This window comes from Raphanus sativus, chromosome 6, assembly GCF_000801105.2.
Source record: "Raphanus sativus cultivar WK10039 chromosome 6, ASM80110v3, whole genome shotgun sequence".
NCBI classification, from domain to species: Eukaryota; Viridiplantae; Streptophyta; class Magnoliopsida; order Brassicales; family Brassicaceae; genus Raphanus; species Raphanus sativus.
Window position 1 is genome coordinate 19,465,611 of NC_079516.1, and position 26,428 is coordinate 19,492,038.

The 26,428-nt window shown below is 34.7% G+C and overlaps 4 protein-coding genes and 1 long non-coding RNA gene across 6 annotated transcripts; 4 read left to right on the plus strand and 1 right to left on the minus strand.

Annotated features, from left to right (window-relative positions):
* The first annotated feature begins 2,916 nt into the window (after window positions 1-2,916).
* Window positions 2,917-5,727, plus strand: LOC108806225 (uncharacterized). The gene is made up of 6 exons (XM_018578276.2): window positions 2,917-3,620; window positions 3,727-3,944; window positions 4,025-4,241; window positions 4,675-4,760; window positions 4,844-4,935; window positions 5,221-5,727. Exons 1-6 carry the CDS (start codon window positions 3,318-3,320, stop codon window positions 5,442-5,444), a joined length of 1,140 nt encoding a protein of 379 aa, XP_018433778.2. The 5' UTR covers window positions 2,917-3,317; the 3' UTR covers window positions 5,445-5,727.
* A 10,422-nt stretch (window positions 5,728-16,149) lies between these two features.
* On the minus strand, window positions 16,150-18,104 carry LOC108837335 (uncharacterized). 2 transcript variants are annotated; one of them, XR_008934947.1, is made up of 5 exons: window positions 17,819-18,104; window positions 17,145-17,201; window positions 16,839-16,982; window positions 16,524-16,644; window positions 16,150-16,438 (listed from the first exon to the last, which is right to left on the minus strand). It is a non-coding gene; the product is annotated as an uncharacterized LOC108837335 (long non-coding RNA). The 2 variants fall into 2 exon arrangements; XR_008934946.1 differs by having other exon boundaries at window positions 16,524-16,982.
* A 1,453-nt stretch (window positions 18,105-19,557) lies between these two features.
* LOC108805980 (60S ribosomal protein L7-2) lies at window positions 19,558-20,950 on the plus strand. Its single transcript, XM_018577990.2, has 6 exons — window positions 19,558-19,774; window positions 19,872-19,969; window positions 20,054-20,111; window positions 20,225-20,304; window positions 20,390-20,492; window positions 20,575-20,950. The coding sequence occupies exons 1-6, from the start codon at window positions 19,601-19,603 to the stop codon at window positions 20,788-20,790; spliced, it is 729 nt and encodes a 242-aa protein (XP_018433492.1). The 5' UTR covers window positions 19,558-19,600; the 3' UTR covers window positions 20,791-20,950.
* Window positions 20,951-22,082: 1,132 nt separating this feature from the next.
* On the plus strand, window positions 22,083-23,150 carry LOC108811166 (reticulon-like protein B15). Its single transcript, XM_018583208.1, has 5 exons — window positions 22,083-22,119; window positions 22,315-22,498; window positions 22,623-22,752; window positions 22,834-22,903; window positions 22,993-23,150. Exons 1-5 carry the CDS (start codon window positions 22,083-22,085, stop codon window positions 23,148-23,150), a joined length of 579 nt encoding a protein of 192 aa, XP_018438710.1.
* Window positions 23,151-25,171: 2,021 nt separating this feature from the next.
* On the plus strand, window positions 25,172-26,428 carry LOC108808018 (uncharacterized). Its single transcript, XM_018580224.1, has one exon. The coding sequence runs from the start codon at window positions 25,172-25,174 to the stop codon at window positions 26,426-26,428; it is 1,257 nt and encodes a 418-aa protein (XP_018435726.1).

Below are 26,428 nucleotides of genomic sequence, written 5' to 3' on the forward strand. Positions count from 1 at the left end.
AACCCCTAAACTAAAATGACTAAATTAACTTACTAACCACGTTATAAAATCAAATTATACTTCAATAGTGTTTACTATACACAGAAATGAACACGCCTAGGTAATTTTAAAAATTTTCAAAAACGGTTTTAATGCTTTCCAAAATCTAACCCTAAGAACACATACAATACTACAACATATGTTGATGAAACATAAACTAAAGAATATCATGACTCACTACTTTCACTCATCTGGGCTGAAAACAATTGAAATTTGTTATATATTAATTTATATCTCTTAAGACATATGTTAATTACATAATTCCAATTTTTCACTTATCAATATATTTTTTACAAAATTTTTAAATTATGTTTAAGAATAACTGTCCAGACGACTTAAATTAAAGTCGTCTGGACGACTTATTTTCAAGTCGTCTGTTTACAGACGACTTGCGAGGGGTAGAAACGTAAAAAAAAATCCGTTTTTTTTGTTTGTTCACAAGGAGATAGTTGTAATTTCAATAGCCTTTTAGGTTACTTTTGCCTTTGACCCAAGTTGGGGTACTCTTTTGGGTTTGACTCCAAGTTTTGAGTCACAATTGGTAATTAGCTCAAAAAAAATTCAGTTATGTATATATATATTGTGGACATAGAATCTAACTGAATTTGAAACATTGTGAAAAAGGTTTAAAATATCGCATAAGAAAAGAAAAAGAGAGTATACGAACAAAGAAAGATCGATGGCTAGAGTCCAGCATAAACGAGCATAAGTATGGTACTACAGAACCTATCTCTTTGAGAAAACCAGCGGGAGCTTGATATGATTAAGACAAGAGGTTAGATAAGTAACTCGGCCCAAGTTTTGTTGCGTTTTGTCTACTCCGGAGGTAGGGCTCCGTTCGGTCCAGCTTCTTGTTTTGAGGTTTGGTTAAATGGGTGTAACGGTCACGGCTCTCGGAGCTAGAGGCGGCAATCTCTAGTTTTTTTTGCTGAACGACGGCATCGTCGACTCGCGACTCTACCTCGTGCCGCCGGTGTGGGTCTCTTCTCAGCGTCTTGCGGGTTCGTGTTTGGTATTCTTCTTAGCGGAGTTGTCGGGTTAATCTTCGAAGAAGCTGTAAGTTCGTACCGTGGTATCCAGGGTTTGAGGACGCCTTTCTCCCGGTGGCTCGTGGCAACCAAGTTGCTTCTCTCCGCTCTCTGCTTTGTTAGGTCCGAGCGTCTCTCGCTCTCTCTCCGTTTCACCCTAGTCCGTAATGCTTGTTGGTGGTTTTGGTAATTGATTGTCTGTGTAGTTGATATCTCATGTTATTTCCGCTACTAGTCTATCATTGTAATTTCTGTCAAAAACAAAAAAAATAGTATAAAATTTAACATTTTACCCCAAAAAAAAAAGGTTAGATAAGTACTTGCAAAGCGATGGATTATTAAAGCAATGACTGAGGAAGCTGTTAGAAGGGAGGAGGCCCTGGGGACACTATAGATGAGATTGCAAAAACATGGAACCACGTCAAAGGGTTGAATGGCTCGAGGTGTCAGTTTGAAAGCTTCTTCTTGGTTTATGGGAAGGATTTATTTTGTATAATACTCCCTCTATTTTAAAATATTTTATGTTATAAAATTTTCATAGTTAGTAAAGAAACATATCTAATTTTAATTATCATTTCGTAATTAACTATTTTCCATAATTTTAATTAATATAATTTTAGTAAATATAATTATGTTTTTAAAGTTCACAATTTACGATTAATTAATACATTGAAATTTTTTAAAATATATATTTTTTTAAATGAATTTTTTTCTTAAACAAGTATCTCTTCGGAACAGAGGGATTATGATTTTTTCATACGTTATAAAAAAGTCTTGAAATACTTTTTAGCTCTGTGTAAAACCCCTTTGTATCAGAAACATAAGATCCATGTTAATTTCAAAAAGTTAAATAATTTTGTTTAAATAATTCCCACTTCTACTCCATTTATGCTCCATGTAGTTTTCTTTTCATAATGGAGCACAAGCGATCGCTTCTTTTTTATTAATCAGTTGTTTGAAAGCCATCAATGTACGGCAAAAAGAACACTATAATGTGTCGGTCGGTCATGTGCACATGACCTCCCCTCGTAATAAAATATATTTAAACTGATAAATTAGCCGGTTACTGCAGAATACAGATTCACGTGTACATGAGATATTGTAAGAGTGATTAACATCACTTGTCTTAATAACCCCTCTCAATCTCCTGTAATAATCATAAATCAATGCGTGACTCGAGAGTACATTCATGTTATGTTAATTATTGTTGTCAACATCTTTCACCGAAATGAAAACTCATTGATGGGAGGCCACCTGCATTGTAAAGTAATGATACATCATCACACATGTAGTAAAATGTGCATGCACTAGTTGAATGAGAGGCCACCTATATTTTGACAGATTTTTTTCTTTTCTTTGAGAAAACACCTATATTTTTACAGTTTCACTCATCGTATATATAACAAAACTACATTAACCAAATGTTACTTTTGAAAAAAAACTAATTATATTCAACATGTTGAAGCTTATCTATGAAGAAAAAAGGAACAAAAGCTTACAGCCTTTCTTTTTTCTCTCTCTCTTTTGCTGTTTTTAAAAGAATTTTATTTAGGTATATGCCAATTTGCCATTTTTTGCATCTTGTCAGCACCCAGTATCCACCATGAATTAAAAAGCTTAAAGTGGCCTTCGGTTTATCCTTTATTTGCAATATTACTCCTTACATTTAATAAAAGTTACATTCACAAACCCCAACTTATGAATTTCAAACCGACTTGTAAACGATTATATTAAATAAAAGGACAAAATTTACAAATAGAAATGTTTTAGGGGCTAATTTGTTATTAAACTCTCTTGTCTCTATCTCTCTCCTCCAAACAAGAACCAATCTTCTTCTTCTTCTTCTTCTTTCTACTTTCTCCTCATTGACTCCATTTTTGAAAAAAAAACTCCTGATTTTCTTTTTAGCCGAATCTCATACTCTCTCTCTCTCCCCTCCCTCCTTCGGATTCCCTCTTCCACTAATCCTCGCCTCCTTAATCGGACCTTCGAAATCCCTTTTTTTGGGTGGGTGTGTCTTTCTTTATTCAATCGAAACTCCAATCCGATTTCAACCTTTCTTGGAATCTCCGTCTTCTTCCAAAAAGCTTCTTCATCGGAGAGACAAGACACCTAATCACAAACTCCTAATTAGACCTATCTTAGATAGGTCAATCAATCAACAAGTACTTGGGGGAAGACTGTGTTGCTGTTTTTGTTTGTTTGTTGTGGCATTTTGATATTTGTGCAAGAAAGAAAGAGAGAGGAGAGATGTTGGGAGCTGGATGTCAGTTGACGAGAGGCGGGCGACACGGGGAAGACCCTTTTTATTACAGCTCAGCCAAAGGAGGAGCTCGTAAGCCCAATAATAATCACCACCGCGCCGCCGATCAGCTGCTGCGTAGAGCTCAGAGCGACGTCTCTAATGGCCGATCAGCTAATAATAACCCCAAGGAACAACAACGTCGAGAAGAAGAAGAAGAAGGCGAGAAGGAGTCTCCTTCTGGGCCGACTAATCTTGAACGTTTCTTAGAGTCGGTCACACCTTCTGTGCCGGCCCAGTACTTACCCAAGGTTTTGTTTTAACATGTCAACACACGTTTTATTTTTCTTAAATAATAAAAAGATCGTTCCTTTATGAGGACCCAGTAGCTATAACGTTGATGGGTTATCTATGCAGACGTCGTTACGGGAGAGAAAAGCTGATGGTGATGATAAAGTTCCTTACTTTGTGCTTGGAGATATCTGGGAGTCGTTTGCGGAGTGGAGTGCTTACGGGGCAGGAGTGCCTCTTGTTTTGAATAACAAGGATCGTGTTATTCAGTACTATGTGCCTTCCTTGTCAGGGATTCAAATATACGCTGATACTCACGCGTTGAGTTCGTCTCTTAAAGCAAGGTAATGTATATTGTCTGAATCTGTTGAAACTTTTAATAGTGTTTGGGGTTTTGTTAACACTTCTCTTATGGGTATGGCAGACGGCCTGGTGATGGTAGCGATGATTCTAGTAGCGATGTTAGCACGGATAGTGATTCTGAACGGGTTACTGCAAGGATGGATCATGTTTCGTTGAGAGATCAGCATCTGGAAGACTCTTCGAGTGATGACGGTGAACGTTTAGGATCTCAAGGTCGTTTGATGTTTGAGTATCTCGAAAGAGACCTTCCTTACATCCGTGAGCCTCTAGCTGATAAGGTTTGTGTGTTAGTTTCTTTACTAGAACCTTGAATTGCATATAAGAATTATGAAGGCATGCTAAACAGTAAAATGAACTCTATAGGATTCTCTGAAACTTACAATTTTGATAGGCGTTGGTCATCATCATATCTGCTCTTTTATGCTTAGTGCTCTGAAGTTTTTTTCTCAAAACATCATTCTTTTGCTAAAGTTTTTTTTTTTTTGGTCAATTCTTTTGCTAAAGTTATGACTGTGAGTGGTTGGCAAATCGTTTGTGGGTCAACTTTTGGATGATCATCTAATCAGAAATGTTCAGTGTGGTCAGGAATTGTTATGGTCATCCACATAAACCAGATCACATTCTAAACTCACTGCTCACAAGACATAGGAACTTGTGTGAGTCTGTTGCTCTGACTCCTCATTTCTGACTATTGCCTATGTTGCCTTACAGGTATCTGACCTCGCTGCTCGGTTTCCTGAGCTGAAGACGCTAAGAAGCTGTGACTTACTTTCTTCAAGCTGGTTTTCCGTGGCATGGTATTATTATTTGTACTTTTGAGTGCTGTTTCGTGCTGCCAATATCCTGTCATGCTTCTGAGAATCCATTATATACTTTACAGGTACCCAATTTACAAAATACCCACAGGACCTACAGTTAAGGATCTGGATGCTTGCTTCTTGACGTATCATTCCCTTCACACACCCTTTGCAGGTAAAACAAAACTGTCATTCTGTTAAAACAAGCAACACTTTAGATTTACACGGTTGCTATGATCAAGAGAGTGCTTGCTTAGGACTTTATCTAATCAGCAGGGCTAATTTTTATGACGATATACTTGACTGAATCCAGTTTGTTCCATTATTACACTATTGATCACTTTGACAAACATAACTAGATGTGTGTTCATGAGAAGAGTTTGAGACAGTTACTAGGGGGAATCAATCATTTTTGAGTGTTTGGTAGATAGATCTTAATGACAGCGTTTGGTCTTTGTAGGTCCAAGCATTGCACAACCAATGAGCCTTGTGCAGTCCATAGAGAGTGAGAAGATGTCATTGCCAGTTTTTGGGCTCGCTTCATACAAGTTCAGAGGTTTTGTATGGACACAAAATGGAGGCTCTGAGCACCAGCTAGTGAACTCTCTCTTCCAAGCTGCTGACAAGTTGCTGCGGTCATGTCATGTTAGCCATCCTGATTTCCTCTTCTTCTGCCGCCGCTGATATGATAACTTTTAGTACGATTTAAAAAAAGGAAGTTTCTCGATGAGGAACACAGTCAAAATGAATTTGTGAAAACAATTTTAGTGGTTCACAAAGAGTTTGATATATTAAACTCAAGCTGTTGATGGTTGGTCTCAGACCTAAAGTTGCTTTATCTGTAAGTTATAGATAAACGAGTTTTGTTTTTGTCAGGTTATGTATGTGGATCATGGGCTAACCTTTTTGTTGTATACCAATACATACCATTGTTGTCTGCAATAGAAACTGTTGGAGTTAATGTGAATATGTTCAGTTCAAACTACCATTCAAATTATGCTGAATTGAGTCAACTCTGTCAAGACGAGGATAAATGTTGATGCTGGTTAGAAATTATTACTATTTACTGTATCCCATGTGTCTATGGAGAAGAAGCAGAAAATCTGCTGCTGCTGGAGAAAGAGAGAAGTAACTATCGAGAAGCAAAGATGTTGCTGATCCAAGAGAAAGAGCGAGGTGACATTGAAGAAGCTGAGATGCTGCTGCTGGAGAAAGAGCGAAGTGACTGTGAATAACTGGTTGGTAATCTGAAAATTGTTGTGTTTTGTATCAGTGATCAACTAAAATTAGTCTTTCCCATAAAATTAATGTTCCTTTCATTTTTGTTTGCATAAATATTGCGTATGCTTTTCTCTTTTTTGAATAAAGAAAAGTGTAAGAACTTTAGGTGCATCATGGAATCCAAGTGTTTAAAGATGTAAGTGATCTTTCAATCTTTACACCTCTTTGTTCATAATGCCAAAAAGTTATCTTCTTGTGGTTGCTTCAACTCAATAGATACCGTGGCTGCCTTACTTCTGGCTGTTATTGCAGTGCCCCATGTTGGTGTCACGATTGCCACAACCCTAGCTTACAACATTAGAAAGGCAACATAGGCTATCGTAAAGGAAAACATTTGGTCTTTTTTTTTGTAGATCTTATAACAATTACTATTGTTTGTCATACCTGGTGTTTTCAGAAATGGATTTATCAAATGTTGATTAAAATTTATCTGTGAGTGAGTTTTATACATTTTGTTCGCATTTAACTGTTAATCTTCCACGTAAAAGCATACTTACATTTACCAATTATAAATGGTTCACAATAAGTGAAGTCAAACAACACCAAAGAAAATTAATGAGGGATTCTAAGAAATTACGAGTGAAGTTTAAGAGAAGAACAACTTGAGTCTGATATATAGTTCACACAGCCCCCGAAAGAATGATGACGATTTAAAAGATAAATCCAAATTATTACTCTCATTGTTTTATAAAGAATGTCATTTAGTTTTCTTATTTTATTTTATCTCAAAATAAATATCATTATATATTTTTAACATAAATTTTCATACAACCGCCATGATTCAATCAATTTTAATTTTAGTAAAGATCAACCGAACTTGATGTAAAATTGTACATTAAAGTTATTAAATCTTTAAAACAACACAAAGGTAAAGTAGAAGAATTTAAGAATATTTTATATTCTTATATGACTTATGTGTGTCTTGGTTTAATACAAAGTTCAAGTTCATTTAATGTTTTAGATTCTAATATAAAAGACGATACCTTGATGACTCGGTTTGGATTAAAATCATTAGAATTTGGGTGTATTGATAATATTATATCCTTATCATTTTAGTATTAATGTATTTCTCTATATTTGGTTAATATTTACTACATAACTACATATAAATAAAGAATAGAGAAAGACATAATTCTTATTCTCATTAGCAAATGTATATAAACTACATGTTCCTTTTTTATAACGATTAACGTGATAAAACAATAAAAAAGAAAGAAAGACATTTGATTCCTCTCCATCAAAAGAATATTGAAGGTGGAAGGTTAAGGATACAGAAAATCAATTGGTGCATTGATTTCAATTTATCATCATTAAGCATGGATTAAAGGTTAGTGTTTCTTCTTTTTTCTCTAAAAAGTATTAGAGTTGAATTAATCTAAACTAGAATATGGTCTTGGATAGATTTCATAATAGAAATCATAAAAGTTAATCTTACATTCTCCACCAAAGCCTTACTCAGATTGACTCCTTACAACCAGTAAAGTTTATGATTCATCATTTCCTTCATTTCTCTCTCGTTCTCGGTCATCAACTCATCCAATTACCTATGATTCAGTGCAACTGTAGTACAGTTTATTATCTAAACTACATAGATTTATCAATATAAAATTCTAATTGACATTATTTGTTTTCTTAATCTTTTCTAATCGACCATATAAGCCAAGCCAAAACAAGAAACAAAGAAACATGAATCTCTTTACCTCTCTCTTGAAACCGCCTACTATGTTTAAAGTTGCAAACTGGTCTACACAGAACTCTCGCCACAATAATTCATTGAGGAAAACATTTTCTTTCAAGTTGTCGTAGTTTCACCAGTTCTTGCGAAGACCAACACTAGAGACAGAGAAAAAGAAAACAAACATAATGAGTCTTACCTCTCTGTTATTAACCTTCTTCTTTTCTAGTTCCCTTTTAAATTTTACCAAATATTTATTTCAGTGTACCAAATCATTTATTTCAATTTGAAACCTTTCGATTTTTTTTAATTATGCCGTTCTTTTCTTCCTTTTTTTTGTCTATCCCTATATTATTTTGATAGTATAATGTCTTGTCGATTGAAAGTCTGGTTATCTACCATATCCCGGTTTAATCATCTTTTTAGTTTAGCTCCTTTCAATTTTTTTAACTTGTATGCCGGTTCGGCTATACCAATCTTAAACCCGTTTGGAAATCTGGATATCCAGCCGCCCTTTGCTCATATGCTCCTCTTGTCTTGTATTTTCAAGGTGGTTTTGTATCTGGTTCTCGGGGTTACGCTGCCAAACCCGATTTTCTATATCAACAATACTACTACAGATAGAATCTCTACATCATTAAATCGAAGCTCAACTAATTATTACATAGACACAAAGTTGGATATTATTACATTTCTAACCCATATTGATCCCACATAATTTAATACATTTCTGTTCAAACTAATTAAGCTAGCGTTTTAAATTCTGCTTTATCCATTTTGTAAACAGCAAACGCATATAAAAAGATGAGCATGCAGTACTTGCTTGGAAAACATTTTTTTTTACTTTTTACTTTACGTTGACATGTTTTAGCAAAAAAAACTTTACGTTGACATACAAACAATTTTAAATACATCCACCGAATTCCAGATTTACGAATAGTTTTATTAGAGGACATACATTGTAAGTCTTCTCAATTTTTAGTGTACTTGGATTTTGGTCATTTATTTAAGAAAGCCACCGCGTGAGATGTGGTTAATTATATAGTATCTTATTACTTAGTAGTAGCAGAAATTATTCAGAAAAGGAAAAAAAAAGGAAAAAACAACAGAAACGTGTTCCAAAAGAAATAAAGAAAAGGAAAAACGTAAAAAGTGAGGGTATCCATCCACAGTGGCCAGTTCTATAAATTGGAGGCAGGAGAAAGAAGAAACGAAGACGACATAGATCGAGGAGTTTATAGATCAGAGACAATTCATCATCAATGGAGGGGGGAAAAGGCAAGTTAGTTTTGTCGTCGTCGTCAGAGAAAGGAACTGAAGAGACGTCAGTGTTACAGAGAAGCGAAGATCGTGTTGGATAAGCTTCAATGGTTACTTGGTAACCAAGTTATTCTTTATGTTAAGTTGAATAACATTAGAATTAGGATAAAGACAAGTTTACTTTTCTATAGGTTTAGGATTAAGTTAAGTTTCCTAATCACATTGTAATAGGTTAATCTAAGACCCTATATATAGAGATCTATAATGTAAGATGATCTCAAGAAGTTAAGAGTTTAATAAAACGAAGAAACTGTTTTATTAACAAGCTTTGCATATCACACATTCGATCCTTAGGCGACTTTATTTGGTATCAGAGCTTAGGTTTTTGTGTGAGTGTGAAATCGAGAAGTTGTATCCATGGCTGATACAAAAGCTTTAACATAGATGAAGCCACTAGGAAGAAGAGAAGACTTTCCGAGTACTGTAATCTATCCGATGCTCAATACGACAAACTACACTGTTTGGGCAAAGAGGATGAAGATTCTGTTAAAGGTTCACAAAGTTTGGGGTGCAGTAGACCCAGGCACTAACGACGAAGAAAGAAACGACCTCGCAACGGGACTTCTGTTCGGTTCAATACCTGAAGCGATGGTTTTACAAGCCGGAGAAGATGACTCCCCTAAAGTTATATGGGAAGCCATTAAAACCAGAAACCTTGGTGTTGAACGCGTTAAAGAAGCTCGTCTACTAACGCTGATGAATGAATTCGATCGATTAAGTATGGAAAACTCGGACAGTATAGATAACTTCACGAGTAAGTTAACAGAGCTTGCATCAAAAGCGTCCTCGTTGGGACAGAGCATTGATCAACCAAAGCTCGTGAAGAAACTTCTCAACAGTCTACCAATGAAATTCATTCACATGACAGCATCAATAGAGCAGATGCTTGATCTAAGCAAAACCTCGTTCGAAGATATTATTGGAAGACTCAAAGCATATGAAGAACGAGTCAAAGGCAAAACTGCATATGATAACCAAAACAATATGTTGTTCTCAAGTACTGAAACATCAAACGATCAGAACTCGAGAGGCAGAGAAAGAGGATCATATCGTGGTCGTGGTCAAGGAAACAGAGGTAGAGGACGAGGAAGAAGCAACACTGGCGAGGGGAACAAAGAGAAGAGAGACTACTCCCAGATCACATGCTTCAATTGTAAGAAGAAGGGACACTTCAAATCCGTGTGTCCTGAGAAGAAAGAAGAGAAACAAGAGCTCAACAAGACAGAGACGGAGGTAGCAGAAGCTGCGTTATACATGCATCAAGTTGTGTATCTCAACGAAGAAAAAGTCTTACCGAATTCACTAGAGCCAAGCAAGAAAGAAGATGGTATATGGTATCTAGACAACGGTGCGAGCAATCACATGACTGGTGAAAGATCTTACTTCTCAGAGCTCAACGAGAACATCAAAGGAAAAGTCAAGTTCGGAGACGGCTCATATGTAGATATAAACAGCAAAGGATCTATCCTCTTTGATGAGTTACAAACTTATTAAAAGATCAATTCCTATAAAATCCTCAAGATGATGAGTTACAAACTTATTAAAAGATCAATTCCTACTGAAAATTTACTTTGCTGAAGTTAGTTTACTAGAAATTGATGGATTCCAAGTTTTTTTTTTAATTTTAATAATGCTTGATTTTAAAAAAAAATATTGATGGATTCCAAATTTTATTGTCAAATTAATAATGAGAATTCATAACGTTTTAGAGAGTGTATATTCAATCCCAAAAATAGGATCTCAAATGAATGTATAGCGAATTATACTTGATGTATCGAAGGATCTTATGAGCTGCCTTAAGATGTATATTCGTAGGAGAAGCTATGAACTGTCTTAGACAGTGTACAATAAACGTTTTATCCGGTCGTGTTATTGTCAAATAGAGACGACCACCAATCAAAGCATGATAACTATACGGATCCGGAAGAGTGGTGCATGAGTCTTTACTCAGTTTTACCGAAGGATCCATAGGTACTAAACTTTATCTAATTAGCAGGGCTAATCTTTACTGACATTCTACTTGACTGAATCCAATTTGTTCATTGGTGCATGCATGTCTAGTGTAGGATCATTTTACTATTGATCACTTTCACAAACATAACTAGATGCGTGTTCATGAGAAGAGTTCGAGACGGTTGCTGCGGAATCAATCATTTTTGATGCTCTTGCTTAACTCCTGTAAATTCAAAAGGAACAGAGTTTATCTCCCAATCTATCAACATATCAAGAACAACAAACAGATTTGAGGAGGGTATTCAAATTAATAAAGCGTCATACCTCACAAGATTCATGAGAATCCTCAGGTTATCCCTTGAGCTCACATATTCCGACACCACAGCTGAGTTTGCGAAATGGTGATGGAGATGCAAAAGCGAATGTTGCGAACAACGAGATTATTAATCCCAAGCGAATGTTGCGTCCAGTGGGGAGAAGTCACTTTTGGTGTAATCCCAAAATTATTAATTTATAGAGGTTTGTATGTACATGTGTACTAATTCTGACCAATAAAATAGGTCTGGGATTTGGTAAATACTAAATAGAAAAAACTAGAAAATTCAATATGTGATATAGACTTGCATGTATGGGTATTTTAAGAAAAAGTAACAGTGTCAAATAATGAATTTAGGTAGTTACTTAATTATGAAGTTTACCCTGTGTAGGAGTTGCAAATACTCAAGAAAGAAACATATAGCTACTCTTTTGCTGAGATAAATGTATTTTTTTCAATTCCTACAGGCTACGTTGTCCGGCGAATATCCATTGATTTATTAGATGGAAATTTTGCCCCATCGTTTCAACGGTTTGGATTAAGTAAACATCTTATTTTCTTCTTGACATTTTCTTCTCCGTAAGATCAAGCACTCATCAAAAATTTAAACTTATAATTGATTGGAAAAAGATGATATGATGATGGTACACCATAATTTATTTGTGATCATATTTTACCACTAAGTTATAAATTAATCTTAATATAATTATATTTGTGTCAAAATAAGATAATTCAACTTAAATTTTCTGAATTGGTTTAAATTTTATTTTAACTGGTTTAAACTTTAATTGGATAACCCAAAAATTAATTAATAAAATAGTTTGGTTGCTATCTTATTTTAATTCGTAAAAATATAGACTTGAATTTATTATATATTTTACATATTAAAATGTAAAAATTGTCTATGTATGACTTTTATCTATCATCTAGAACGTAACTTAGACTATCATATAAAAATGTATTGTCAAATGCTAATATTTGTACTTATATGTAAAAGTATATTATATTTCATATTATTGTATAGTATATCTCTACTTATACTATAACTTTTGAGTTATTTGTATTGTTCTCGAATGACCAAAAAATTATATCAAAATGGTAAGTATATTAATCTTATGATCAGGTCAGATTTATATAATAGTAGGGAAAACCTAGCGGCAAGACATTAACACTAATATAATAAAACTAGATTTTGATCCTTGCAACCACGTGAATGTTTCATTTTATTTATATATATATTTATAGATATTTGTGTTTACATAATTAATGGTATATATTGATGTTAAATATATATTTAAATGTTTATATAATTATTTTAAATACAATAATTTTATATTTTATATGTCGTAATTAACCATTTGATCCTGAATTGCGGTAAAAGTTGGATTTGAGTTAAACCGGCAAGCAAGGTCAAAAACTTATCAAACTCGTTAAAATTGGTGACTCGGTTCAATATTAAGACCCTTTTTTTTTAAATTCAATTTGAAATTTTAAAAAATTGCAAATTTTAGGAAGATTTTATAAAAAGTTAATATTATTTTTTAATATCTATGTAAATAAATTAGTTTCCAATATATTTCTATATTATTTTTGGAGTTTTAGTTTTATTTGTATATCATTTGTAGATTATATCAGTGACATAAAATTTTACAAAAATGATTTGGACCGATCTGACCACTGATCTAGTTACAATGCGTAGTCATGTTCTGTCCGGTTTTTTTAAAATATTGATATTTTAGTATTAATTATTCATAAATATTAAAATATTGTGAACAGAAAATCAGGAAATAATATATTTTAAACCTAGATTGGATGTGTAAACTCAAGGAAACAAAGAAGACTCATGAATTATATGACTCTAGATCAAGTGACAATGTTCAGTTAAAAAAAAATATATATGACAATGGTTATCACATCGAAGACACTTGCACTATATGACTTTCGATCAAAATCAAATCATATGGCAATGTTTATCACGTACGTACATTTTATATAGAGTATGATAATGCACGTTTTATTGGGTGAATCTATCTATAATAATAAAGTAGACTTGAACTCTCCTCATGAAGCCACTTCAACAGAAAGTGTTTTAAATTTGGACACGTGTTCTTTTTTTTTGCTTTCAGCGATTTCGCTTCTTTTTTTCTTCTATTTGGGCTCTTAACTTCTTTCTTTTCTATTTGAGCTCTTAATTTTTGTTTGTTTGTTGGGCTATTCCAAAAAATGTCATTTGGCCCATTTTCTATTAGAGTTTTATTCTGTTACGTCACACTGTTCTTCTGTCGCTATCGTCTGAAACCGTCGATTTTACTCTTGGCCTCCACTATGGCGATTAATTAATTGGCTTTAATGGTGGCATTCAAACAAATTCATCCAACGCTTTCTCATCCGTCCAACCTCCCTCTCTTTGTAACCAAATTCTTGCGAACCCAAACAAGCTTCTCGAGAAGTCTCTTTTTGCTTTCAATTTTTTTCTCTTTGTAAGTGTTTATACAATCACAGTGAATTCTCAACTTCTTCTGTCTGAGCTTCACATGAATTGAGTTTACTTAGCACAAGAAGAGAAATTGAGTTTCTTAGGTTTGATGGAATGCTGGCTCAGAAAGCAAGAGAAAAGGTCTTACTTGATTTCAATGAAACCAAACAGAAAATAGTAAGTTGATGGATTGTTTCTAACAAAACTTCAGATGCTTTTTATTGGAACAGAGATCTTAAAAAGTTTTCAATTTTTATGCTTCTATAGCTTCTGCTTATGTCTCTGAAAGCTGGAGGAGTTGGTCTGAACGTCTTCTTAACGGTACTATGTCTATGAAAGCTTGCGGTTAAACTATTATTGATAATGAAGAAATGGTGATGCTGATGATATCTTCTTGATTTCTTGAAACATTTAGATTCATGGTGGACTCTGACTATGGAAGAGGACGCAATCATGAGAATCCATCGCATAGAGCAGAAAAGAATCGTATGTCCAAAGATTTCTGTTATTTTATTTAGATCATATTTCAAAAGTTCACATGTAGAGTACAATTCCCTTATAACCCGTCAAATACTTGAAAGACAAAGAGATTAGCTCCATGTTTCCTTTTTTCGTATGATGCAACGGCGTGAAACCGAAAATAGATTCGCCCAACTAGGAAAGAGAAACTTGGTGATGACGTGAGTCTATACAGCTTATCCATACTGTTGTTGTTTTTATTTGTTGGTAATTGTTTCTTACTTCGCTGAGACATGTTTTCTGCTCCAGCTAGAGGATTTGGAGAAAGAAACATCAAAATGGTGCAGAGAAATTACATGGAACAGCCCTTCTATGCTTTGTGTGCATGAAGAAAGACTCAGTGATGGGAATGGCAGACTTCAGGTATGTCTTTTCCTCATACTGGTTAGTAGTCGTGACAGGTTCATTATAAAAGGGTTTACAAACTTTTTTACTGCAGGGGCTAAATTATGTATAATCTTGATAATTAACGAAATGCATATTAATTAATTAGTTCATGGAAATGAAAATATTATTTCAATCCCTTGACTCGGCTTCCCTAGATTCACACAAGTTACGATTATGAAAATGAAAACAGCCTTCTCTTCTTGGTTTCAAGAATCAGAAGCACTAAATTGCTTTTGGTTATCTTTGTTTTAGTGTCAGAAACCATTTTCGATTTTTGTTATTTTTCTCTGTATCATATCTTCAAAAGGATTTACAGGATAACGTCCCCTGAAAAGCTCAATCCAACTGCGGACTCTTACACCAACCACGTAGGTTCTCCAATTTAAGTTTTAAAGCACAATGCCAGTAACTGGTTTTACTAACCTTCCAGTCTCTTTATCTTGAAGATGGAGTTTTGAGTGGTTTGGATACAACAACATGAGTCACTTGCTGCTTGGTCTATATTCGAGTCAATTTTCTTACTTTGTATCTTGGTTATCGAATTCAGTTTATATCTCGAGATTCTAAACATTCTTCTATCTTTTTGGGACTGTGGCAGGAGGTTTCCTTCATCATTTGTGAGTGTATCAAATATGGACATTATCATTAAGGAGGCTAGCGCAAAGGAAACCACTAACGTCAAAGTTCAAACAGCTACACATGGTATGTATTTTTCCTGGATTTTTTTTTGTCACTGGTATTTTTCCTGGATAAGACTTATGGATATGTATAAGCAGACTCTTATTTCTTTACAACTTTATGTGAAGATAGAAAATAAAGTTGGAATGAACAATGAACATGCCTGTAAAACTGACGGAAGAGTATTTATAGAGAATTAACCCTGAACAGGCAAACTGTATTGAAGAAGTATCAGATCAACTGAGAGGTTTACATGGTCAAGCTACCACGGCGATGCTGCAGCTTCCTGAACCTGTCGCCAAAACTCTACCAAATGGTGTAAGAGTTCTACTTGGTAAGCCATACTAAGACACATTCTAACATTTTCCCTCCTCACATTTGCAATGTTGTTGTTCTCAGCTTTCAGGGGAATCTGAATCGATATTCTTCATGATATCTTAATGTAAATTATCTTTTCCATCTTTGACAATTTACTGTAAATGTAACTTAACTCTTCCAGTGCTGTAAAATTTCACAATAAGTCCATTCTCTGTTATTAATTTTCACAATAGAAAGCAACCTCAGCCGTATGTTTCGTAGACATCATTGGTTTTTTTTTGGTGAAATCAAGTCCACCTTCAATGACTTATAAGTCCATTATCTGTTATAGAAAAGAAAATTTGTAACTCAACCACATTATAACTTTCGTTTCCAAAATATACGCCAATAAAACACAATTATGTAAATCTAATGTTAGTTGTTAATGTAGATGCACAATCAAAATTTGATTTATGGAATGTAACCATTTGTATGCGTGTACAATTTATTTATAAGGTGAAAATTTTAAAGATCTATAGATTGCATCATTGCAAGTTGAACAAAATGCATACTGAACGTCAAGAGAAAAGGGGGGTAAACTCTACGCAGCGTAAAATGAAACACAGTTGTAATGTAGAGATGCTGAAGTGCGTGGGCCATCAAGTGCCAATGTTCAGTGAGGAAAGTGCCAGCATAGGGGCCGTTGGCCTTGTTATCTTCATGACTTCATCCCACGTCATCGTTGGGTTAGATGACTTACCATTAGCCCCGTTTGCCTGGAAATTTTCAGTAAGAAGTGAGAGAGTTTTCAGTGTCCCGAGAGTTGTGTAGAGTTGTGTAGTTTTTGAGAAATTTAATTACCTCCACATAGTTGTCCATCAGCTCAATAACTTGTCGTCCAATAGGCTCCGCACCGGAGTCTCCAAGAAGCACAAAAGTTGCTTTGTCTCCATTACCGTGTACAAATATTTCCACTCTGTATCTGTGAATTAATTTAGAGACGACATGGAGCTAACTTTAACATACACGTGGAGATAGTACTAATACAAAAGTAAACTAAGGATACGTAAATTTAGATTATAACAAAACAGACAGCTAAAAATTTATTGATATTGAAGACAAACTAATAACAGTTGACGTAAAAGTTAAAATGAAGGATGCTATATTGTGACTGACGTAAGTGTATGTTGTGTTACTATTGTGATCAAGGCGACGACAGGGATAGATAGGCTAGCGTTGAACTTGTGGCGGAACTCTACCACAACGGTGTCGCAGAGGTAAACATTCAGGAACGGTCCTTTGCATTTGATGTTTATAAATCTGGATAAATCAAGCACAGGGATAAGTTCCTTTTAAACAAATAAGATACTTGACATGTGTTGCCCAAGAACAAAGTATGGCTTTATTAGTGCTGGCTAAAAGAATGAGATGAGATTATATATATTCTAAAATGTATATTGATAAAATGACCAAGAAAATCACCTTATCACAATAGACGTTTAGCTCTTCTCTGGTAATATATCAATATATCTTGAAAGACTGTAGGAGAAACAATCACATAGAATTAAAACCAAACTAACGATTCATGAAACACGAATTAGGTAGATAGATAAATATTACAAAAACATGAATCAATATATCTTGAAAGACTGTAGGAGAAACAATCACAGAGAATTAAAACCAAACTAACGATTCATGAAACACGAATTAGGTAGATAGATAAATATTACAAAAACATGAATCAATATATCTTGAAAGACTGTAGGAGAAACAATCACATAGAATTAAAACCAAACTAACGATTCATGAAACACGAATTAGGTAGATAGATAAATATTACAAAAACATGAATCAATATATCTTGAAAGACTGTAGGAGAAACAATCACAGAGAATTAAAACCAAACTAACGATTCATGAAACACGAATTAGGTAGGTAGACAAATTTTACAAAAACATGACATCTTTGTAGGAAGGTGTTTCAAATTGCGCCAAAAAGCGCATGGGATAAACGAAGCAGAAACAACAAAGTAACAATGAACCAAATCAGGCAGCCACAACGATGTCATCTCAGCATACTGAAAACGCTTAAATTTAGGATGATTAAAAAGGTGGGGGGTTTTTCTGATAAAAAAGGTGAGGGCTTTTGCGATTTACCATTAGCTGGAGCTGTCGCAAATGATTTTCCCATTGTTGTTAGCCATGGATGAGCTGAGTTATGATTGACGGATTTGTAGAGTGGAGGAGCAGAGAAGATATGACAGCAATTTATATGTTAAAGAAAGAAAGGGAGTTAGAACGAAACAATAAAGAAAATATTAAATAGCCTCATTGATTGATCAAGAGGACCAAACGGAACGGAGCTACAGAGCAACCCGTGAAGATGAAGAGGAAGAGTCGAAAAGAATCAGCCCTACGCTTCAGAAGAAATCAGGTTTATACGAAAATGGGCTTGAACTTGGTTATTTTAAGAGTAACTTGTCCCTGATTGGTTGATTTTTTATGCTGAGGATTAAGAGCTTTTGAGGATTATTAAGGCACTAGTATAGAGCCCATGCTACGCATGGGAATATTTTTTTGTTACAAAGAAAACCGAATTTCAATTATATAATTAAAGTTACTTGTATAATATAACTTTGATTTATCAGTGGGAGATTTATATATATATATAAACAAATCATTAACACACATTTATACATAATTAATTTGAAATGTGATTGACATCGGAAATGTCATTTCTTCATATCATCTTCTGGAGATGGCGTGAACTGAGTTTTTAGTTTGTTTTATTAAATGAAAACTGTTTTCTTGAAATATTATTTAAGGGTTTCAGGAAAAAAATAATCTAAAAATATTAATTATTTTCTGTTTTCATTAGTTATTAAAACAGCCTAGGAAATTTGTAAAAGAAAGGAAATTTGTAAAAGAAAACTTGAAAAAGTTCAAAATTAATAAAAGAAATGATTATAAATTTAATTTTAAAAATTAAAAAGTAAAAAAAAAAGTTATTGTTTACCTGAATTATGGATGGTCAAACGTTCTGCAACTCTGTCTATTCCATTCGTCTTCAACCTTCACCAACTTTACTCACGACATATATCATCCAAACTTTTCTTTGTTTGCTCATATCTTCTTTTCCTTTTTGTAGTTTTGATTTTTCATCATGCATGTCTGCAGCAAATTAAAATAGTTTTAAACACTGAACAATACAAAGATTATATAATGCTTTTATGGTTTTGTTTACTCAGAGTTTGTAGCATAAGTTTCATTGTTTCATATGAACTCATTATGAAACTTAGTGAGAAACCCATCATACAAAGTAATTCAGGTGATGAATGATAAAAGTTTCAAATTGATGCAGACAAAAGAAGACTATGAAGAAACCCCGTAAGAAGGAATATAGGTTTGTAATAGGCCCTAGTTTGTAACAGTTGGTCGATTGATTTTAGAGTTCCTGCGCAACAAAAAATAATTCATTTACGTGCAAAGTGGTGGAGATAGTGGGTTTGATTGAGGAACAGTTAAGATCAACTTTATTTTTCCGAGAAAAATTTAACTGTATTAATGGTCTACTTTAATTTTGAATTAAAATTATTTTGAATTTTAAGCCATGTGTCAGATTCTTATTCGCCATACTTGCGATTTAGTATATAAGGATATTCGGACATATTAATAGATTAGATAAATATATATTATTACGCAAATAAATATATTTATGGGCTGTTGTTAAAAAAAATAAAATAAATATATTTATGGGCTTCTATTTATACAGATTTACAATGCACGATTAGGACCTTGGGCCCAATAGAAAAATGCAAGATGGGGTTTATGAGCCCCCATTAAGTTTCTGCTTAACCCTAGTTTTGAGTGTGACTTATATACCTCGTAGCCGCACTGAAATTCATCTCTCCCTTTGTTTGATCTGCAAGAATCGGGAAAATGGCAGAGTCGAAGGTTGTAGTTCCAGAGTCAGTGCTGAAGAAGAGGAAGAGAGAGGAGGAGTGGGCTCTCGCTAAGAAACAGACCGCCGAAGCTGCCAAGAAGACCAACGCCGCCAACAGGAAGCTTATCTACAAAAGAGCCGAACAGTACGCCAAGGAGTACGCCGAGAAGGTAAACCCTTTTCTTCTTTTCTCTGATTTTGTATCGTGCTAGCTTAGGTTTGGTTGGTTCTGTGTTAAATGAATGAGCATTGTATTGTTGTATATAGGAGAAGGAGTTGATCTCGTTGAAACGTGAGGCTAAGCTTAAAGGTGGTTTCTATGTTGACCCTGAAGCGAAGCTCTTGTTCATCATCCGTATTCGTGGGTATGTTTTGTTGCGTTAGAGATGATTTTAGCATTTCGTTAGAGAACATGTGAATTGGTTTCTTATCTTTTGTTTTATTTGCAGTATTAATGCTATTGACCCAAAGACAAAGAAGATTCTTCAGCTTTTGCGTCTCAGACAGGTTTGTAGTAACCATACCATGTTATCCTTGTTAGGTCTTAGATTAGTGGGTTTATATTCTTCTGGTTTTGTTTGTTGTCGAGTTCTTCTCATTTTGGATATGTAAAAATGCAGATCTTCAACGGTGTGTTTCTGAAAGTCAACAAGGCTACAATGAACATGCTTCGTCGTGTTGAGCCTTATGTGACCTATGGGTATACACATCTGATCTTTTTTTTATGCCTATGTTAACAATTCTTGGTGACAGAGTTAGTGACCCTTTCTTTTCCTTTAATTCAGATTCCCTAACTTGAAGAGTGTTAAGGAATTAATCTACAAGAGAGGATACGGAAAGCTTAACTCCCAGAGGGTGGCTTTGACTGACAACTCCATCGTTGAGCAGGTTTTAAATCCTCCCTAAAGCTTTCTTTGAATGTTGTTATTCTGTTGTGAATTAAAAGTGATAGGTTTTTTTCTCTGTTCAGGCTTTGGGTAAACATGGGATCATCTGCACTGAGGATCTGATTCACGAGATTCTAACAGTTGGACCTCATTTCAAGGAGGCCAACAACTTCCTGTGGCCATTCCAGCTCAAGGCACCCCTCGGCGGTCTTAAGAAAAAGAGGAATCACTACGTTGAAGGTGGTGATGCCGGCAACCGTGAAAACTTCATCAATGAGCTTATCAGGAGGATGAATTAGAAGAGATGTCTGTCGTATTATCTATGAACTTGACTACTTCACCATGTGTTTGCTTCTGGATTTTGATATTTTCTCTTATGTTAAAAGACATTCGGAGCTTTCTCTGCTATTATTGTGTTTGGATTTTAGCGGTTGATGAACTTATTTTTTCTACGCATTATCAGTTCTTTAAGAAACAGTACATTTGAATCCAGCAAAGTGATCACTCTGTGAAAGCCAACTCGACTTGCTTTGATTTATTTGACGTCTGTATTTCAAGAGGCCACAATTCTATTTTGAGAGAAGGAATGGAACAATAGTTGTAAATTAATTTTAGAATTTTTTTTCTTCGTTATATATTTTTTTGCAACTGATTTTTTTCTGTATTAAGTAATGCAATTCAGTCTAATTCAATTTATTCGGGTTTGGAATTTTTTTTTTCCTGTGTGTTAAGTTATAACTTATAATTCTAGAATTTGTTTTTGATCATACATTTTTTTGTCGCGTGTATGTGCATACATTTTATGTGTAGATTGTAAGTCTAATCTAATTGTTCAGAATGTTTCTTGTTTACGTATTTGAAGCATCCTGATATTTTGTTCAAAAGATGATAGGAGGAAATAGTCGAGAAACGATGGCAGGTTTTGCAAAAGTAATGGCTGTGACCGGTTGTGAGATAAATACGAGATCTGAATTTCCAGGAGTGGACAGAGATAAGTGGAACAACACAGAGCAGAGAGAAGAAGTAAAGAGAAGCTTCGTGCACTAATAATTACGTGACTAATGATAAATGATCTATTTAATTATTTCTTAAATATGAATATCTCTGAGAATACATGATCAATGTGTAAGAAGATTTTATGAAGGAAATTATGTAAAATCAATAAACCAATAACAACACATTTATAAATAATGATAAATCAAGTATTTTCTTATATTTTTGAATAACACAAGATTTTTACTAATTTTGTAAAATGATGAATCCAGTAACACTAGATTTTCAAAAACTTTCAACTACTTATTTTAAATTCATAAACTAATAACACCAGACTCTAAAATAGTTTTGAAAACACTTAATGGAATAACACCAAAATTATAACAAAATACAAATCTTTTTAACTCTTTATAAATGTAGAATCCAATAACACCTCCTAATATTTGGTGATAATAATAGTTTAATTAAGATTTTAAAGCATGCCAAAGAAAGCTGACATGCATGAGAGATTAAATGGCAATTTCTCTTATATAATCCTCATTGAATATGTTTTATGGGATTGTAGGTCTGCTTAATATCAAAATCACAGCAAATAGCAATGTCTCTCGTGAATCAAATGCTTGGCCAAGGAGCAGGTGACATCATAACTTAGCATGTTCTTAATCAAATAGATAGTTTCTTATCCTTTACTTACTAGGACTTTGATATGAATCGAACTGTCCCAGTTTCAAAAAATATTAGAAATATAAGTAAAGCCTGACATCGATTTTAGGGGGAATATAATTTGATTTCTTACATTTCGATTAACCACATTTGGAATGTTGTTGCAGTGGCGGATTTATGTTTGTGGAAAAACAAGATAAAATCAGGCATCACACTTGTAATGGCCACATTTATCTGGTTCTTATTGGAGATCATGGAGACTCGATTTGTACCTTTTCTATGTTCAATCTTATTACTCTTGATGCTTCTTCTCTTCTTCTGGGTCAAGTTTGGACAACTCATTTTCACTAGGTGCTTATACACACACACACCCTCTTCTTCTTTTATAACGTAGGTGATCTGATCTAATCTAGTCCTTCTAATAGCAAATAACACTATAAGCTTAACGATATACATGCTGTGATATCTCAAATAGGAGACCTCTCACCCCTGAAGAAATCAAACTAGAAAATTCTCCAGTTAGAGTCTTATTTTCAAAGATCGAAGGCCTTTTCTTGATGCTTTACGAGATTTCATATGGGGAAGACATCAAAACCTTTCTCTCGGTGAATCTTCGTCACCACTCTATTTTTCTAGTTTACATACAAGACACATTTATTCACTTATTAAACTTCCAATGTATTCAGGCCATCCTTTATGTGGCTATCGTAGACACCGTTGGGAGCTACATCAACCTCCTCACAATGTTGTATATATGTAAGAAAATGTCAAAATGACCGGACAACCTGTCATCTCATTCTCTCTCTTTTATTTCTTAATATTGTTTCAATACGCACTCCTTCCAGGCTTGGTTTGCTCGATGACAATTCCAGTTTTGTACCTGCAATTTCAAGAGGTTATTGACAATTTCATTAGGAAGGTATCGGAAGAGAAGAACAAGTTACTTGAAGTACTTAAATCTAATGTTCTCAATAATATTCCTAGGGCCACCAAGGAGGAGTAGTACTAGGTCACTGGAGTTTACCGGATATACTGAAGCAGGCCATATATGCTTTTTTAAAAAATCTTCTCTCTATATCACTAACTTCTAGTTTATGTAGTAGTGTTAGTGACATTGGTAATGCAGTTTGATATTGCGAGTCTGGCAATAATCTGCTTAACAGTCTGATAGGTTTGTTTGTGGTTTTATATTCGATTAGGATGTAGCTTCCATGAAAAATACCTGATTTTTGCTGATTTGTGTTGCCATTATGCTGAAATAATGCTTTGGTTTTGAATAAGTGATATATCATAGTTTTTATAGGTTTTGATCATGATATAACTCCTATTTTATAGTTTTTATATTATGTTTTCTGTTATGAATATTGTGTGATGTCTATTATGTAATGTCTTAGATTTACTTGATTATCAAGTTTACTTGTTACCAAGTTCTACTTGGTCCCTAAGCTATTGTAATCTTATACTAAGTTCTACTTGGTCCCTAAGTTCTGTCTTATTCAATGAGTAATGGATCATTTATATAAGACAGACCAATTCATCTCTTCTCTTCTTTATTTACAACACGTTATCAGCACGAAGCTCTAGCGATTTTAAGCTAATATATATAGATTTATATTTCTTTTATTGTTTTAATCTATATTTAATCCTTCTTTAAATCATGTTTATTATCAATTTATAGTTTGTATGAATGGATTCATACACAGTATGAGCTTAGGAGCTTTAGTCGACAATATTGATCTATCTTTGTTTCAAGGAAAGAAAATCATTTGATTTAAAAGAGATCTTGTCGATGATAATAAGCTAATTTTCAAACCTTATTATGGTTTATATTCGTATATGTTCTTATGTGATGCTTATATTTTCTTGATTTCATCACGTTAGAATACATGTTTATCGTTTATTGTTAATTTTGCTTTCACTCGTAAGACTACACATATTAATGTTTTTTATTCATACGAGTGCATATTGCTTAATGATTAATATTTCTCAGCATATTAGTTTATATAGCTTAATGATTAATATTTCTCAGCATATTTTTTAATAACTTACGAAGTTATATAATTTCTTATGGTTGCATGTGGATGTGGATATAATTTCTTACGGCTGCATGTGGTCTTATGTGGCTGCATGTTAATATTTTTTTAGGGCTTACGAATGGTTTAGTAAATTACTGCTGCGTATAGATTATCAACTTATTTGCTTGAAATCTTGTATCAAAATTTGTTTTATATGACTTAAATTATTTGATATTAAAATATTGATGTTACTAATGTAATGGCCATGTTTTCATGAGCAATATTTTAAATAGTTCAGGTTTATATGTTCTCTTTATAAAAGAGAAGATTTTGCTTGAGATTGTAACTATCTGGACAATATAAAGTGTTCCAACAGCATCTATACGCCACATCTCCGATCTCCACTTATTGATATAAGTAATTTTTTCATGCTTCATATACAATGACAAGGTTAATAAACTTTTTCTCTTCCCCAGAGCAAGTGTTCATACAATACAGATTATTTTTCTCTCTAATCATTGGCGATATCCGGTGATCTAGTTTCCTTTTATATCTTTTTTCTCTTTCTTCTCTCACCGTTGAGTGGATTCAATTACCGGCTTATAGCTACGGTATCTTTTTTGGAAATATATTTCCAAATTTCCTAATCTACTCTCGTCTTACCTTACTTGCTCCCCAAGAAAATCTCCTTTTCTACACGTCTTTCCTTATTTGAGCTCGAGATTGATTTTATTTCCTTGTTAACATGATGTCATTAAAGATCAGTATTCAATTTTGCGCTATCAAAGGGAAATTCTCTCTGATTTGCTCAGACTTGCTCCCAAAGAATCACGGCTGCTTGCTCCTCTGTCGACGACGATGGCGGACCTTTTGCACCAGAGCCTCAAGTCAATGTCTATTGCCGATGAGGAAGAACCACTGACGCTTCCTGACAGCCCTAGGTTCAGGATTTTCGATGAAAATTCCACCAGCCTATTGGGTAGGTTGCTGAACCCGGATTGTCTAACACATGAGAAGAATGATCGAGTATATGCCGACGGCGTGGCGTGTTGTTGGAAGAGTCAGAGGCATAGCTCTCTCTAGAGATCGCTTTCAGTTCATCTTCCAGCGTGAAGAAGACCTCCTTACTGTGCTCAAGGACAGACCTTGGTCATATAATCACTGGACTATAGCTCTTGAACGATGGACGGCTGACCCTCCTCCTGACTTCTTGCGTTATATGGAGATCTGGATCAGAATCAAAAACATACCGATGAAGTTCTTCACTGGTGATACTATGCACAGACTGGCGTCCGAAATTGGTCATGTTGAGTTGGTGGCTTACGATCCTAAAGTCTCTCACACAAAGGACTACATCCGTGTTCTGATAACCTTTGATTCGGAGAATCCAGCTAAACCTTCTCGCAAGCTTACAGTGAGCAAGGACAAAACAGTTACAGTAGAGTTTGAGTATGAGAGGATCCATAAAAAATGCCATCATTGCTTCCGTCTTACTCATGAGAAGTTTAGATGCCCAGTATTGCAGAATGCTCCTAAACAGAACTCACAGACCGCTACTCCCTCATCTAGTGGTGAGAAATCCCCCTCAGAAATCATCCCAACCATTGCGAAGAAGGTGACTACTGAGGCTCCTCCTGGATTTCCTGTGATGTTCCCGGAACTTCCTCCTGAGGAACGAAAGGCTGCTCTACTCTACATATCTCACTCTGATGCTACTGAACGTCAAGCAAGGATAATGAGAGTCAGACAGGCTATAGAGGATCAAGGTCAGTCACATGTTGCCGCACCAGCGAGATTCACTTCGAATCTTGATAATGGTAAAGGCCATGTGTTCTGTTACCCGGAGTCAGATCATGATCACTCTCCTCCAGCTCGTCAGCGTGCTCGAACAACAGGCTCTCTGCCTTTGTTGGGAGATCAATATGATCAGGAAGGCTACTCTAAAACTGAAGGCTCTGGTATAGCAGGTGACTCAGCGCCTAATATCACTACGGGTTTTCAGATTGGTATGTCTTCACAGACTCCATCTGCCGGTGATAGTAAGGTCGTGAAAGTTGCTCGTCGTCGACCCCCCTCATGGAAGAGGAAAGCTCAGGCCCTGAAGTCTACCACTCGTATCATTTCTCCTTCTGATCAGGCGCCTATCCCTCCTGAGTCTGGTAGTAAGCGTAAGACTGAGTCTGCTTCTATGTCTCCGTCTAAGAAAAGTTCTACTCCAACAACCAATTCGGTGGCTTCCGGTTTGAAGCCGCTGCACATCCAATGA

Coding starts and splice junctions, on each gene's coding strand:
- LOC108806225 (XM_018578276.2), top strand. CDS start 3,318: ATGTTGGGAGCTGGATGTCAGTTGACGAGAGGCGGGCGACACGGGGAA. Junction 4,242..4,674: donor GTGAGCCTCTAGCTGATAAG/GTTTGTGTGTTA, acceptor GTTGCCTTACAG/GTATCTGACCTCGCTGCTCG. Junction 4,761..4,843: donor AGCTGGTTTTCCGTGGCATG/GTATTATTATTT, acceptor TATACTTTACAG/GTACCCAATTTACAAAATAC.
- LOC108805980 (XM_018577990.2), top strand. CDS start 19,601: ATGGCAGAGTCGAAGGTTGTAGTTCCAGAGTCAGTGCTGAAGAAGAGG. Junction 19,970..20,053: donor TTCATCATCCGTATTCGTGG/GTATGTTTTGTT, acceptor TTTTATTTGCAG/TATTAATGCTATTGACCCAA. Junction 20,112..20,224: donor AGCTTTTGCGTCTCAGACAG/GTTTGTAGTAAC, acceptor GTAAAAATGCAG/ATCTTCAACGGTGTGTTTCT.
- LOC108811166 (XM_018583208.1), top strand. CDS start 22,083: ATGTCTCTCGTGAATCAAATGCTTGGCCAAGGAGCAG. Junction 22,499..22,622: donor GGACAACTCATTTTCACTAG/GTGCTTATACAC, acceptor TATCTCAAATAG/GAGACCTCTCACCCCTGAAG. Junction 22,753..22,833: donor ACATCAAAACCTTTCTCTCG/GTGAATCTTCGT, acceptor CAATGTATTCAG/GCCATCCTTTATGTGGCTAT.
- LOC108808018 (XM_018580224.1), top strand. CDS start 25,172: ATGAGAAGAATGATCGAGTATATGCCGACGGCGTGGCGTGTTGTTGGA.